The sequence below is a fragment of the Argentina silus genome (assembly GCF_951799395.1).
Source record: "Argentina silus genome assembly, chromosome: 5".
NCBI lineage: Eukaryota > Metazoa > Chordata > Actinopteri > Argentiniformes > Argentinidae > Argentina > Argentina silus.
Genome location: NC_139659.1, coordinates 15,661,391 through 15,677,925, shown reverse-complemented (window position 1 = coordinate 15,677,925; position 16,535 = coordinate 15,661,391). Strand labels below are relative to the sequence as shown.

Here is a 16,535-nt window from a genome sequence, read left to right as displayed (position 1 = left end):
TGAGATAATACTGTATGTGTATTTCTGCATTGAGGAGAGTGTATTTGTGTTTGAGTGTATTTGTGTTTTTTGTGGAATGTGGTGTTGGGCAGTACTGTCCACTCCTAGAGAGTCTATTTGTAAGCTTAAATCTGTCTTAAAATTGTGTGTTTCTAAGCATGCCAAAAACTAAATACAACTGTTTGTAGCAAAGTAGATGAGAATAAAGGGTTTTATTGCAACTGTATGTGTTTGTGTGTATGTGTGTGTGTGTGTGTGTGTGTGTGTGTGTGTGTGTGCGTGTGTGCGTGCGTGTGTGAGTGAGCGAGTGTGAGTGTGCGCGTGTGTGAGTGAGCGAGTGTGTGCGTGTGCTGTCCCCTTTCACTATGATACTCCATCTCTCTTTCTCTCTCTATCTCTCTCTCTTCTTTCATAAATGTGTGTGTGTGCGTGTGGTATCCATCATTAGAAGGATAATAATGGGTTGCAAAATAAAGAGGATACATAAATAATGTCAAAGATTATATATGTAACATACTTTAAGAAAGCAAAAAAGGAAAGTAAATAAGTGTGTATCCTCTGAAATCAGCTGTTTATTTAGGGACCTTGAAGAACCCATTCTTAGCCAGGTAAAGAAAGTTATGTATGCAACCACTAGGTGTCACTCGGGTACAGGCAATTAAGTTCTCAGTGTGTCTAAAGAGGATTATCGAAAATGTGACAGCAGATGAGTTTCCCCACGACTCGATGGTTGGACCTCGCGTTTACTTGGAATAAAGTGAGTAAAAACGGCTTCAAGATGGCAAGCAAGGACATACCTGCATTACTAGAAGTTCTGCACTGAATGAGTTCATAGTTAACGAGTTGCCACGTCTTTTTGTACTCATGAATTTAGACTTTGTCCGATGCCCGTCAAAGGGGATAACCACCCGACGAACCAGTGTAGTCAGTGAAAGAAGGATTCTATTACACTGTCTTGACGGGGTCATGTTTATTTCGATAAATGGCAACGTCTGATTTCTTTTCTGTCTATAGCACTGAACAGACGAGGATGCTCTCCGGCTAGCCTCCGCACTGTAGCCCGTAGATGAGCAGAGCAGAGATAGCTAGCTAATTATTACATGGCTAGCTAACTTCAACACACTGACGTCATGAATGGCGTAATGTGCGTTTGTTTTCTGCGTGCAACCTCTTTGGCCCGTTCCAGTGTCAGGCTAGCTGTCATCATTTTGGCGATGGCCACCCACTGTGGCCGCATACACATTTCAAAATAATTCTCCAGTCAGCCACTTTGTCTGCGTGCAGCTTAGCTATTAGCTAGCTAGACCTATAATAGGTTTAGCTTACTTTCTTGGAACTAGTGAACCATAATCAAGTAATGTTCCTATTCCTATTGCAGGTGCTTGGATACAGATGAGAGCTGTGAAGTTGTGGCTACTCTGGTCTAACGTTGCTGCATCTCTGTCATGAGAGAGATACCGACCAAAATGTCTATTTTTAACAGACATAATGTATTTTTCTAACAGCCTCTAATAGGCTTCAGAAGCTGAGGCTATAATGCATCAAGAGGTCTAGCTAGCCTCCAGCCTTCACTCCCCTGCTGCACTCAACCCTCCAACTGCTGCCAACATGGGCTGGTTCGTCTTCCCCGTTGATAACCTGCTGTGCATGTTCCTTGGCATCTCCCTGACTGTGTGGTTTACCCTGCTGTTGGTCTTCATCATTGTGCCAGCTATCCTTGGTGTTTCCTTTGGGATCCGGAGACTCTACATGAAGACCCTTCTCAAGGTCTTTGAGGTGAATTCACCTGGTCAGACACTGACTCAACTCAACGTCTATGACAACCATGCCACTTACTGAATTAGCTTACTTCTTACTCTTTTACATTAGCTGCCATGAATGTTGTCTATTCACCCCTGAGAAGAGTAAGCAACCCATTTTACCTTGAATTATCTTTGCTGTAGGACAGTTCACCTACTGAAGGATGGAGAAAGGACTGGGTTACGAATAAAGACAACTTCAGACGGTTATGGACATGATAAAGTGGACTCTATACACTAGTGGTCACATGACCAACAAACACAAGTTATTATTACATTATATTTGACTCCAAAATATATTTTATGATTGATTTGCTCATCCGTGTGTCAGACCCTCGATCATATCGGATTCTAGATTCCATTAAGACTACCCAATATGCTATTACCATGCTTTCAAGTTAGAAGAAATCATGAGGAGTTTACACACGGTCCTCCAATACCTGATGTGATGACTCGAGTATACGTGTTGCTAACGATGCATGTGAACATTAGACATTAATGGTGAACTCTGAGATAACCTGGTGACAATTATGTCGTTCTGTTTTAGCAGAACCTTTATCTAGTGCACAACATCACATTAATGCACATAGGAAGAATGAGAACAGACTATCAACAAATTAACCAATATAATAGTTTCAAAGAAACATATAAAATAAACAAACTGTAGTAAATGAATCGAAGTTTAACCATACGTCTAACGCTGTGTGTGTCAAGGACAACACAGTAGACTGGTGCGTGTAGGCTTAACCCGAGAAACTCAGATAATGAATGTTCTGTATCTTCCTTAAATATTCTCCAAACAATAGAACATAGGTGGGAGGGGCCTGTATGGCCTATACTATGTACAATAGAACATAGGTGGGAGGGGCCAGTATGGCCTATACTATGTACATTACAATAGCAAAGGAATTGATGACAGTCGAGGCACGATATCCTCAGGACGTCCACCAGGCATGCTCATTCAACTGTAAAATGTTCCAGGCTGACAGAGGGGGGCATTGATCACCATTCACAATGGAAGATCAGACGATCACTGTCTTTGTATCAGCCACATTTTAAATACATTTGAATCACATGGCTGACGCCACCAAATCCATCTACACTACCACCAGCCTTTGCTTAGAATAGCTGTCTTCATCCCTTTCCTGTGTCTAATCCTCACTGAGATTAAGATGACAGAATAAATGGTCTAATTGAGACAGTTTTATTATAAGGTAACAGAATTTAAGAGAACATATCATTTGGATCTGGATTCCATATTAAAAAAGATTGGCCCCTGGATTTTCAAGGGCTTGGTCCTGATGCATCTGCCCTTAGCTCATGATTGGACATCAACCTGTTGCATCAGACATAATGTGTGTGACATTGTTTCCTGCTGTATGTGCTGACCTTTCTGCACTAAATTCACAATTCCTCCCTGCTGCTGTTGAACAGTTTCTAGGATTGCTGCCCCTTAAAAGACTAATTGAACTCCCTGTGAGGTGATGTCAGTTCTATGGGACATGTGTTCCCCCCCCCCCCCACCCCACACACACACACGGTTTATCTCTCTAAGGGGGGAGGGGATCAGGCTGCCTGTTTCATGCTCGCAATCATAAGCTATTTTGTTGTGTTTCTCCCATGTTATACAACTACAGACCTATGAAGATACCAGCATGCGATATAGTATAGCAATTATTAAGGCTGTTTATTAATAAGAATTGATCAAATATGATGAAGCATTCCATACTGCAGCATTAATTTGAGGCACAAAAGTGGAAATTGAATGCATTGCTTAATGACAGTTAGTCAGTGTACACACATTTCTTGTTTTATTTGCATAATATTATCTTATCTTTTTAGTGGGCCACTCTGCGTATGGAGAGAGGAGCAAAAGAGAAGAATCAACATCTGTATAAACCCTATAGCAATGGTAAGGCCTTTGATGTCAATAGTCTTTCACTTATGGGAATTGTTCATGGTCAGCAACTTTAATCTTTCTATCTGTCTATCTGTCTGTCCCTCCCTCTCTCCATCTCTTTTTTACCTCTCAGGTATCATTGCAAAAGAGCCCTCCTCTTTGGAGCAGGAGATCCAGGCGATCCGAGGGACTGGCAACGGTCTGGGCTCTGAGCCTGAGTTTGAGATGGCCGACATCTTTTACTTCTGCCGGCGCGGAGTGGAGAGCATCGTGGACGACGAGGTGACCAAGCGCTTCTCAGCCGAGGAGCTGGAGTCCTGGAACCTGCTGACTCGCAGCAACTACAACTTTCGCCACATCAGCCTGAGGCTCAGCGTGCTCTGGGGCCTGGGCCTCCTCATACGCTACGGCTTCCTGCTGCCGCTCAGGTCAGGGCTCAGGCCAGAGAGGGTCAGGCCTGGTCAGTGCTCAGGCTAGAGAGGGTCAGGGGTCAGGTCAGGTCAGGGTTCAGGCCAGAGAGGGTCAGGCCAGTTCAGGAAACATCTGTGACAGTCTAAGGAATTGAATAAACAGCTTTTGTTTTTGGTGTTGGACTTGTACACCACAAGTTCACAGAATGAGATGAGTTCATGAGAACAGTGAATAAGAGGTTGCCGATATGGAGAATTAAGTGAACAGCTTCGGACAAGGCTATGTTATGACACAGCAACATAGTTCTCTCATGCTGTTTAGTATGTTGATGCACCAGTGTGGTGGACAAGATTGACATTCAGATTCAATTCATTCTTCCACAGGGTGACTCTGGCCGCCACTAGTGTTGGTCTGCTATTGGTCCTGACTACTATATTGGGCTTTTTACCAAACGGCAAGTAAGTTTCCTTCAACACTTCCTTAGAATACACCCAGACTGACACACTTTATACAGAACAAGGTGTACTGTTCTCATGGCAGGTTTCTGTGTAGGTGTGAAAGGCTTATTCCCAATGTGTTCTCTCCTCAGGTTGAGAACATACCTCAGTGAGAAAGTTCATCTGATGTGTTACCGCATCTGTGTGAGAGCCCTCACTGCCATCATCACGTACCACCACAGGTACTGTATACCAAATGCTCACTGGCAGGTATCCACAACAGAAACACACACCAACTGTTACTTCAGGAAATACATATTGGTTTCACCATTTAGAAATTACAACATGTTTTATACATAGTCCCCCTATTTCAGGGCACCATAAGTAATGGGACAGATTCATATAATGTCCAAATTAAGCACTATTGTTTAGTATTTGGTCGACAATCCTTTGCATGCAATAACTGCTTGAAGTCTGTGACCCATTGACCCCACCAGATGCTTCTTTTGAATGATGTTCCAAACTGTTGATTTTGGCAAGCCTAAGGTTTTGGCTATGTTTCTTAAAGTTGTTTTCAGATTTTTCAGCCTAATAATTCATTGACACCTCTTTGGTCTTCATGTTGACAGACACCAATAGCAGACTCCAAAGGCAAACACAAAGCCTAGAATCAATACTAGACATTGACAGCTCTGTTATGCCTGTACAAATGATGTGACAGAACACACCTGTCTTAGCAAAAACACCCATCAAGCCAATTGTCCCATTACTTTTGGTGCCCTGAAATAGGGGAACTATGTATAAAAAGTGTGATTTCTAAATAGCGAAACCAATATGTACACAAATACTCAAATAAAAGCTGAGAATCTCTACTTTGACCAAAAGAAGAAAACATGCTTCACTGTCCCATTACTTACTCAGGGCACTGTTTGTCCATTAGGATGCTACAGGACACTCACTGATTGTTGGTTGATTTGTAGCATATCATTCAGTCCCTTTGCTCTGTCCACAGTGAGAACAAACCTAAGAATGGAGGCATCTGTGTGGCCAATCACACAACTCCCATTGATATCATCATCTTGGCCAACGATGGCTGCTATGCTATGGTATGGACCATTCCCAAGATGAAACAGTCCAGTGTTGATGAGCCTAAGGGGTGACTTGCTTATAGGTTGTGTATGAATCCTATGGGCATGGTTAGCAGCATGTGTGTGCAACTAGCATTGTTTAAACTGGGGACCTCTTGCATGGATACCACAGATGTAAACCGGTATACCAAGAGGACATCCTTGTGGTACATGTATATCTAGGCTTAGAAGTTGCAGGCAGGGCTACCTCATCACGAGAGCGTTATTCCAAATCACCTCTGCTACATGTGGTATCATATGGATGGCATATTATTGTGAATGTATAGATAGATAGATAGGTAGGTACTTTATTGATCCCCGAGGGGAAATTACAGCAGCTCACATCACAAACAACAACAACAAAATAGAATAAAATAGACACCCACATTTGTAGAGTTGTCTTATGAAGCTGAGTGTGAACCTTCTTCTTCAGGTTGGTCAAGTACACGGAGGGCTGATGGGGGTCGTCCAGAGAGCCATGGTGAAATCCTGCCCCCACATCTGGTTTGAGCGATCTGAAGTCAAAGACAGACATCTTGTGGCCAAAAGGTAACACTGCAGCTGATTGTTGAGAGAAACACCACACTCACGTAATTTGTCATTCTCAGACTATTGTTAAGGTGGCTTAAAAAGCAGCAGCAGCAGCACCACCACCTCCTCATGATCCGGTGAACACAGTCTTAGCCGGTGTCACAGTGCATAGTTTATTATTGACTAAGAGGCATTCTTTTGCCCTATCATTTCAGGCTTAGTGACCATGTGGCGGACAAAACTAAACTGCCTATTCTCATCTTCCCTGAGGGTTAGTATGGTGAGGTTGGGAGTAGCATAGATTGCCAGCATAGATGATTGAAAGCTATGTCTGTTTAACTGTGCTAATGTCTAATGCAAATGATGGCATGTCATTTATATGTTTTCCATCTAGGTACTTGCATCAACAACACCTCAGTGATGATGTTCAAGAAGGGCAGCTTTGAAATCGGCTGCACTGTCTACCCTGTGGCAATCAAGGTAGGAACTCTTCCTCTCTAAAGGGCTGTCCACATCTACCACACTGGCAACATTTTGTTGTTCAAGACACCTGTCAACACATTCTATCTTGCAAAGTGCATTACTTATAAACCAAAGATGGTCACCACTGATTCTCTAGTATATGCACGATGCATCTCTTTCATTCTGATCCTATGTGTTCTCTCAAACCTGTGTCCTGCTCTGTGTGACAGTACGACCCTCGGTTTGGCGATGCGTTCTGGAACAGCAGTAAGTTTGGGATGGTGAACTACCTGCTGAGGATGATGAGCAGCTGGGCCATCGTCTGCAGCGTCTGGTACCTGCCGCCCATGAGAAGAGAGGTGAGACCTGCGCATGGCTGTCATTTACAATGAGGTTGATTACCTGTGTGATGCTTTTTATAAGAGCTTCTTCTTAAGACCCAGACCTAAACAGTCCTAGAAGTCCAGGAGTGATTGAGATAATTCAAAACTGAACACCATGGTAGCTATAGATAAGAGTCCATGCTGACTCATGTTCACTCTAATGACTAATTCCTCTTCATGTTTTTCTCTGTTAAGGAGGGAGAGGACGCTGTGCAGTTTGCCAACAGAGTGAAAGCAGCCATCGCCACACAGGGAGGGCTAGTGGACCTGCTCTGGTGAGTTTTGAAGACGCGACTCTTGAGGACACACATACACACATTTGGGGGTTTGTCTGGGGTTGTGCATGATTCCCTTGCATTTATTGATGTATCTGTCTGCTCTCTCAGGGATGGAGGGCTGAAGCGAGGGAAGGTGAAAGACACCTTTAAAGAGGAGCAGCAGAAGCTGTACAGCAAGGTGCTGGTTGGGGACCAGGAGGACCTTAGTGAAGATAGGCTTCTTGAAGATGGACCACAGGAACAGGATGCGGAGGAGCAGGGACCACCCAATGAGGAGAGAGGCTCAGAGACCAAAAAGGACCAATGAAGATGGTTTTCCTCTTGCAAAGTGGTTGGCAGAGCCCCAGTCACTGTTTTAGTCATCTGATACATGACACTAAACTATATGACTGGAAATCTCATGACTTCAATACACTACTCTGGGAATAGATAGAGCATACAGTGCTGCTTGAAAGTATGTGAAGCCCTTGTGCAATTATAAATTCAGTTTTTACCATGACATCTTTATTTAATCAGAACCAGTCTTTAGTGTTATCTGACATAATAGGTTTATATTTACCAATTCCATATATTGGTTTAGAGAAAATCATGCATGTAGTAGAAAAACGACATTATAAAGAAATTAGTGCAGGTGCAAAAATAAGTGAAACCCAAGTTGCATTGGTTAAATCAAGTAGGTAAGTGGAATCAGGTAGGTAAATAATTGGGTACCAAATGAAGCAATCAAAGGAGAGATCGTTAGGAAAGAGTTTGGGCGGGAAACCTGGTCAGTTTTGCGTTACCCATACAGGTGAATGCAAAACACACCATGCCGAGAGGAAAGGAGATCTCAGAGGACATTAGGAAGAGTGTAGTGAGAGCACATCAGTCTGGGGAAGACTATAAAATCATCTCAACAAGATTTGAGCTCCATCAGTCCACTGTGAGGCAATTATTTACAAATGGAGAGCATTTAACATGACAGCAACTCAGCCTAGAAGTGGACGCCCTTCCAAAATATCCACAAGAGCCACAAGAAAAATAATAAATCAGGTAAAAGCCAACCCAAACATAACATCTAGAGATTTGCAGACCTCCCTTGCTGCACCTCAGGTAACTGCATGCTTCAACAATAAGAAGAACACTGAATTGAAATGGCATTCATAGGAAGGTTGCTAGGAAGAAGCCTCTGCTGTCAAGAAAGAACCGAACTGCTTAACTTTGCCAGAGACCACCTGGACAAGCCTGAAGGTTTCTGGAAGTCTGTTCTCTGGACAGATGAGTCCAAAATTGACCTTTTTGGTCACAATCGAAACCACTATGTTTGGCGAAAACCCAACACTGCCTACCACCAAAAGAACCTTATCCCAACAGTCAAGCATGGTGGTGGGAATGTCAAGATCTGGGGCTGCTTTTCCTCCTCTGGACCTAGACGACTCCACATCATTAAGAGAACCATGAATTCTGAGGTATACCAGGAGATTCTTGAACAGAACGTCAAGTCATCAGTCAAGCTGGGCTGAAAATGGGTCTTCCAACAAGACAACGACCCAAAGCATTCAAGCAAATCTACCAAAGAATGGCTCAGGAGAAAGAAGATTTGTGTTTTGGATTGGCCAAGACTTAAATCCAATCGAGATGCTGTGGCAGGAGCTGAAGCAGGTAGTTCATACCAGACACCCCTCAAACCTCACTCAATTGGCTGAGTTCTGTTAGGAGAAGTGGGCAAAAATCCCTTAAAACAGATGCCAGAGACTGATTAGGCCATATGAGATGTTTACTCCAAGATATCGCTGCTAATGGAGGTGCCACAAGCTATTACTGAAAAGGTTCACATATTTTTGCACACATGAAATCTTGAGTTTTTCTTAAATAAACCACTTTTGTTAAATAAACAATGAAAATATATAATGTATTTTTGTTTGTGTCCTTTATTTGGAATGTCTTTATTACAAATTGGGGTTTAGATAAAGATTTTATAAGTTCATTTTAATATTTTTTTACAAAAATAATGACCATCCCTGTAAGGTTCACAAACTTTCAAGCAGCACTGTATCTAAGAGCTTTTCATACTTTCAGTGTGACTGAAACAATGTCATTCTCTATAGGCTGCAAGCCAAATTCTTCAGTAAGTGCTGCACTAGATTTGATATTAATGTTCACAGTTTTTATTTAATATTTGTATAAGTAGGTATGTTGTTACTCATTTGTGCATGTTGTAAAATAGGAGGAAGGGTTACAAATAGATATTTTTAGGATGAGGGGTTTTCGGCCAATGAAGTGCAGACGGAGACTGACAAGTAAAACATGATCGGTCAGGATTTGCTCTTTTGTATGTTCTCACAGTATACAGCACTTGGAACCATGCTATGAAGGGCAGTATTACCATTGTAATGTTGTAACCTCGACTGTGTTGTATTTGTAATTAAAACATTTTCATATTGTTGACGAGTGTACAACATTTATTTGCCTCTTCCTTAGGGAAATGTGTCGATAAGAGGATAATGGTGGATGTCCAGAATGACACTGTGAAGAAGGCAGCTTGCTACCGAAATGTTGGCTAAATTAAATAATAGCATCGGAGCAAGAGTGTGCGGCTTTCTTTCTTTCTTTGGAGTACAGAAGATACCATAAGTGTTGTGCTCTGCCCATTGGAAACAGTGGAACACGCATACACACACCAGTTTATCAGCTGTGTGTCTGTGATTATTAGCCTCATAGCATCACAGAGCATACTGAAAGAGTTGACTTGGCTGGTAGTTGACTTGGCTGGTAGTTCACAAAGAAGAAAAACACTATAGAAGAACTTTGCACAATTGCTACTGTATGGTTAGTTGGCTCAGTTTTAATGTCAATGGAACGTTAAAATTAGATAAAATGAGCGATCAATCATAGATATAAGCTGAACAGTAGTTACCTGCTCATGGCGTGTTTCCAGGATAACTTTTTTAAATGTATATTTTGTTGCAAGAAAGCATGTCCAATTTGCAGTCAATAGTGTTTAAATGTTCACAATGTGGACGTGTGCTGTAGCACCGCAAGAAGAATCATGTGTTGTTATCCTTGATCCTATCTAATAATACAATACACAGCTTAAATTAAGCCATATCAGTGATTTGGCTTGATAAGGCCCTTTAAATAGTGTTGTTTACTCACTGCAATTGGCAGTGTGGTTGCATGAACACCTGTGTTTGTGTAAAGGGCTACTGTCAAACGACCAACCCTTGAGTCACAGTCCATGTGATTGGTCACACACTAATAGTGTCACAAACTGAAAGTTGTTAAAACAAGTGAGGCCAGGTACAAGGTCACTCCAGTCATTTCTTGTAAACTAGCCTCTTAAGAATAACCTGTCCTGCAGTTTCTGTTTCAGAATGAGTGGTTGATAATTGTTCCTTGTGTGCACTGTTCATGATAAGATTAACAATGCATAAATGACCTGAAAGAGAACAAAGCTACTTTTGAATTTGTATTTTTTGGAATAAAGTGTGTACAAATAAAAAGGCACATTCAGTACAGTCACATTTTAACAAGTGCATCAATGAACTGAGCAAATAAGAGGCTTTTGTTTAATAATTTTAAACTTTAATAATGCTTTAGTTTTTTTCATCACAGTCAGATACTTAAAATATAGCATTAGTTCTCATTTAAAAATCAAACATAGTGGTGAAGTTATCATGAATTTAGCTTTGTGTATAAAAAACTTGGCCAGAATTAGGACTGTCTGATGGGAGTTTAAAATACTTCTACTAGCATTTGTATGATGTACAATGCATTTTCAGACTGTTTACTAAAACTCTGATAGAATAATCATTGTTAAAGACAAGGTACGATACCATTCATGCTGTAGTATTCTAAGTTGTAAGGTATTTTTTGCTCTGCTCAACAATATTGGCTCCAGCAAATCAGAGCCCTATGAGTGAGACTAGTAGCTGTATGACTGTGTGAGTAAATTTGAAAGAGAAAGAGAATTGTGAGGGTTTGTTAATGTTGATGAGATTAAATTATATCACATTTTTTGTTCAACACATTTCTAGCCATGCACCACTTAAGTTAAAGTTATTGAATAAACACAATTCACAGAATTGACAAGCCTTTATAGAAATGACCAAGCAAGAGCATTGTGAAACTATAGACTAATAAGGCTGGTGTCCATAACGTAAGCAGTCATTGGAGTGTTTCTGCAGCAACAGGTGGATTCTCTCATCGTCAGAGTTAGGATCCAGTGGTCTGTCATAATCCCCAATCTCTGCAAGGTTACTACAGGCTGCCCCACTCTGCTCCCAACGGCCCCCCTTGGTAGAAACAGACTTTGATACTCCATTCCTCTTTTTCCACTTGGTCCGTCGGTTCTGGAACCACACCTGCAGGATAACATTGTGTGTTTGTGTGCTATAGTGTGCAGGAGTTTGTGTCTGCAATAACACTGAACTGATTACTGGTCTAGTAAAATGTCTAGACCATGCAACAAGCTAAATCTGCATTAGCTTTGGAACCACATCCACAGCCAGAACAATGGATAAAGGATTAAGTAATTTAATCCTGCCCAGAGCGGCAATCTGTAATTGGTACATACATTTTTGGACTTTTAAATTAATTATATATAGTTTTGGGAATTTTTGGATTCAGGTGTGATGTGCAAAGGCTCCAGCAAATCGGAGCCCTATGAGTGAGACTAGTAGCAGTATGACTGTGAGTTAATTTGAAAGAGAAAGAGAATGGTGAGGGTTTTGTTCATGTTTTCTAGATTAGATCATGTCACATTTATTGTTCAACACATTTCTAGCCATGCACCAGTTAAGTTAAAGTTATCGAATAAACACAATTCACAGAATTGACAAGCCTTCATAGAAATGACCAGGCAAGAGCAATGTGAAACTACAGAAAACCAAAAGGCTGGTGTCCATAAAGTAAGCAGTCACTGGAGTGTCTCATGCGTACATACCTTCACCTGGTCTTGTGACATGCCCAGTGTGTACGCCATCTTGTCTCTCTCAACCGATGACAGGTATTTATTCTGCTCAAAGGTTTTTTCCAGGATAAAGATCTGATAGCCACTGAAAGTTGGTCTGGTGTGTTTAGCTTTGCAGTGGGCACTACCCTGGTCTCGGGCTAAGACAAAAACACCATACTGGCATGTCACAGCTCAATTCAAAATCTACATTATCACTGATTACGTATCACAGTTCATGAATGGCATACTGTAATAATACAACACTTCAAATTACACTTACAGCAATACAGAATTCTCAAAGGATCGGTATAAAAAGCATACTGAAGAATGGAAATTAGAAAAAAAGTGATCAATTTCATATGCTTACCTTTGATTTTTCTCTGCCCTTTTTCAGTGTACCTTTCTCTAGTCTGTGCCCTGAGGTCCAGGCTGTACCCCTGAGATGGTACCTCTATACTGGGCATGGAGGGGGCAGTGGGCAGCTGGGGGCTACACGGCAACGAAGCACAGTCCTGATGTTGGTATGGGGACATGGTAGCTCCAAAGCTGTGATATTCAGAGTAGAAAGCACTGGACATGATGTCTGAGCAGCACTGGAGACCTCTGACGTCAAAGGCTGGTCTGGTATGGACCTGACTAACGCTTGTTCCACCAAGGCTGAGCTTGTAGTGGTTTGTTTGTGCTGGAGACTGGTGCATCAGCGCAGTGTAGTCCAAATGGAAGTGGTCCAGACAGCTACTGTGGCAGCAAAATCCTGAACTGTTAAGATTCATTGTGAACACATGGTCTCTCGGCTCACAGTGATCAACATATACAATTTACCTACCTGAGATTTATGTCTGTGCTGTCTGGAGTCTGGGTATGAAGTGAGCTTGTTCACTGTTTGAACAGCTCTATCTGGCCCTGTGTTACTGACATTTTTCATTCAGTGATTATGTTTGAATGCTGATGTCACTGAATGTATAGGCTTAATTATCGGTCAACTCCACCTATTGGTTTTGTGTTAATCACCACCAGTTAACAATGCAACACATGTCTTTTCCCTGGTTCTTTGTCTCCTACTGACTGGACAATGCGTAAGAGCTGATAACTTGACTGAGCGGCAGCCCTCTCTGTCTGAGATTACAACAGACCTTTTACTGCATGCATTAAGATAACATTACCTAATGCAAAGAATGCCGAACAGTACAATGAATAGACTTCCTTACACAAACATGAAAAGTTATACTTGTAAGGCATAAGGAGAATCTATAGAATGGTTGTTGTATACTGATTTATATGTACTGTATTGTACTGTACTATAGTACTATTAAAGGATTGTAGAAGGTGAAACAGTTTCAGAGTGGGGTGGTGTGTGTGGGTGTATGTATGAGTGCTTTGATGCCACTCCTCCAGCTCCAGAATTGTACTTTGGCAGTGGGCTGTCCATAAACAAATTCATACATATGCAATACCGATGAGAAACAAGATTACAATACCTGATGGCATTCTATCAATCAAGTCTACTGGAGATGCAAGACACTTCAATAGAGGCAAATCTGACAAAGATGGAAATCAGTCGCAACATTGGTAAGGAGAATATAACATTTTATTATTATCATTATTTTACTATTTATTATACACTCACCGGCCACTTTATGAGGTACATCTGTTCAACTGCTCCTTAACGCAAATATCTAATCAGCCAATCACATGGCAGCAACTCAATGCATGGTTGTTGGTGCCAGACGGTCTGGTCTGAGTATTTCAGAAACTGCTGATTTAGTGGGATTTTCACCCACAACCATCTCTAGGGTTTACAGAGAATGGTCCGAAAAAGAGAAAATATCCAGTGAGCGGCAGTTCTCTGGACGAAAATGCCTTGTTGATGCCAGAGGTCAGAGGAGAATGGCCAGACTGGTTCGAGATGATAGAAAAGCAACAGTAACTCAAATAACCACTCGTTACAACCAAGGTATGCAGAAGACCATCTCTGAATGCACAACACGTCAAACCTTGAAGCAGATGGGCTACAAAAGGGGGTCCAACCCAGTACTAGCAAGGTGTACCTAATAAAGTGGCCGGTGAATGTAATTACACACACACGTATAGATGCACACATTCAACGGTGACAGGGACATAACAAATATTTACAAATATTGAACATACTCAGGATTCACAGATGTGTAATAAATGTGAGTATTTTTTATCCCATAGATAACACAATACTGTTGCTCGTTTTACAATTTTAAAAATAATCCCAAAACATTTCACTTTGTCAATTACAACTGTATATGATATGTGACAAATAAAATTTGATTTGATTTGATTTAATAAAATCACCAATCCTCTAGTAGTGCTTTACAGATGATAATATTGTAGCTATATATTTGCATCCTGTTACAGTATGTACCTTAGGGTTATACTTGGTGTGTGTTTGTTATACCTGCAGGATAATACGTATCCATTCAGTGCTTTCAGTTTCTGAATGAATATAGTAAACAGTCCTCGAAGAGGGTCGTAAACCAAATACTTTTATATTGTTTTATCAGCTAGTAGATGTGTAATGACGACTATACACAATGAAATCTGTAAGCTTTTTATAACATATAATAAAGGCATCAAACAGAGGCATCATCATCAAGATCGGATTGAGCATTACCGCAGTGTAACTCTTCTCTTCTCAATAGGCTTCTGAAAGCAGACCTAAAGGGTAAAATCGCCAGCCTTTGTCAGCTAAAAACATTATAAACCACCAAGCATCTAAACACAAATGTATTCTCTCGCCTTCCCTGTAGAGTCCAATCCACCCCACATATGCGGAAACCACTGTCTGGGGCCTCTGTCCTTCCACAAAGGGGCCTTGGGGGCCCAAGTGTCTCTGAGTCTGGGAGCCAGGCATGTGGAGAGGGACAGGGAGACTTTCCAGAATGGCCTGGCCTTCACCAGTCGTCCTATCAGGATCCGGGAGAAGATCCATCTACGGGTGGAGCGCTGTGACCAGCACTGGACGGGAGCCCTGCGACTGGGCTTCACCTCCATACCCCCCTCATCATTTGGTCCTCTCTTCCCCCCTGCCGTGTCCATCCCTGACCTCACCACCACCCCGGGGTACTGGGCAGTTGATTTGCCCCCCAACTACACCATGCCTGGGAAAGAGCTCCGGTTCTGGATGACCCGTTGGGAGTTGATGGTATATGAGGGGGCTGATGGTGTGAGGTACCAAGAACGCCTGAAAGGCGTAGATGTGACACAACCGCTCTGGGCAATGATAGATGTCTATGGGCAGACCCGAGCTGTGCTCCTGTTGGGTAAGAAATATACAGTATACAGTATATCATTTAAAAACCCTAAATTTTACAGTAAAACCCTACATTTTGTGCAAGATTATCTCACAACAACTAAATAAATATATTATTCTCCCATGATCCCCCAGGGTCAGAGAAGAAGAGCATATTGAAGCTGCGGAGGTCCTGTCCTGTGCCGCCTCCTCCTGCTGTGTCTGAAGGTGACAGCTGTATGTGTGTGAGGAGGGGTAGGCCTTGTCGCACCCCTCAGGACTACAGGCTCCCTGCCCCTCATATAACCACACAGCCAGACACACCTGCAGGTTAGTATACTGTAGGCCCACTGCATATCACCTTAGGTCTTTAGTCAATCAGTTTGGTGTGTACACTGAATGCATTTACTTGTATTAAAGTTGATGAAGGTTGACAAAAACACTTTCTGCGTTTTTGGAAATCTGTGTTCAATTCTTGAAACCATATAACTTAAGCATATTACCATGGATAATTCGTTTTCTTGACTACTTTCTGGACTTAATAACGAGGTGACCACGTTTAATACATTATTTATAGACCAAGACTCGGCTGGGGAATGTGCAGTGTGTCTGTCTGCACGCGCTTGTGTGGACCTTCCCTGCGGCCATCGCTGCCTGTGCGCTCCCTGCTCCGTGCGTGTCACCAAGGAGTTCGGAAGTTGCCCGCTATGTCGCCGACCAATCAGAAACAGCTCGGACAACGAAACCCCAGAGAGATGACTGATAATGTGCAAAGGAGAGAGAAAAAAATCTACAAACAAAACCTGTATTAAAACCCATGTCCTTCTTTTGAACTGTAAAGTACAGGACTATTTGTGTCCATCAATAACTGTATCATACTGTATTATAAGCCTGTCTACTGTATGTGTTTATTATTTTACTGATCAATATGTGAACAAAGGTGTGAAAATATATTCTGAGATACATGTTTGGTCATACGGCGTACTAAGAGCATGCATCGAACATATTAAATACA

At 41.9% G+C, this 16,535-nt stretch overlaps 2 protein-coding genes across 4 annotated transcripts; both read left to right on the top strand.

Moving 5' to 3' along the window:
- The first annotated feature begins 689 nt into the window (after positions 1 to 689).
- On the top strand, positions 690 to 9,753 carry LOC310804605 (glycerol-3-phosphate acyltransferase 4-like). Of its 3 annotated transcripts, none has more exons than XM_083669910.1 (13): positions 690 to 757; positions 1,379 to 1,776; positions 3,642 to 3,711; positions 3,833 to 4,127; positions 4,494 to 4,568; positions 4,700 to 4,789; positions 5,560 to 5,653; positions 6,108 to 6,223; positions 6,421 to 6,476; positions 6,600 to 6,685; positions 6,898 to 7,026; positions 7,246 to 7,325; positions 7,437 to 9,753. In XM_083669910.1, the coding sequence occupies exons 2-13, from the start codon at positions 1,609 to 1,611 to the stop codon at positions 7,633 to 7,635; spliced, it is 1,458 nt and encodes a 485-aa protein (XP_083526036.1). In that variant the 5' UTR covers positions 690 to 757; positions 1,379 to 1,608; the 3' UTR covers positions 7,636 to 9,753. The 3 variants fall into 3 exon arrangements, with proteins under 3 accessions (XP_083526036.1, XP_083526037.1, XP_083526038.1); XM_083669911.1 differs by having other exon boundaries at positions 724 to 757; positions 1,712 to 1,776; XM_083669912.1 differs by lacking the exon at positions 690 to 757 and having other exon boundaries at positions 1,710 to 1,776; positions 3,833 to 3,981.
- A 4,055-nt stretch (positions 9,754 to 13,808) lies between these two features.
- On the top strand, positions 13,809 to 16,279 carry LOC310805164 (E3 ubiquitin-protein ligase NEURL3-like; the record flags this gene model as incomplete). The annotated part of the gene is made up of 4 exons (XM_083670743.1): positions 13,809 to 13,830; positions 15,039 to 15,551; positions 15,677 to 15,850; positions 16,098 to 16,279. The coding sequence occupies 4 exons, from the start codon at positions 13,809 to 13,811 to the stop codon at positions 16,277 to 16,279; spliced, it is 891 nt and encodes a 296-aa protein (XP_083526869.1).
- Positions 16,280 to 16,535: the final 256 nt, after the last annotated feature.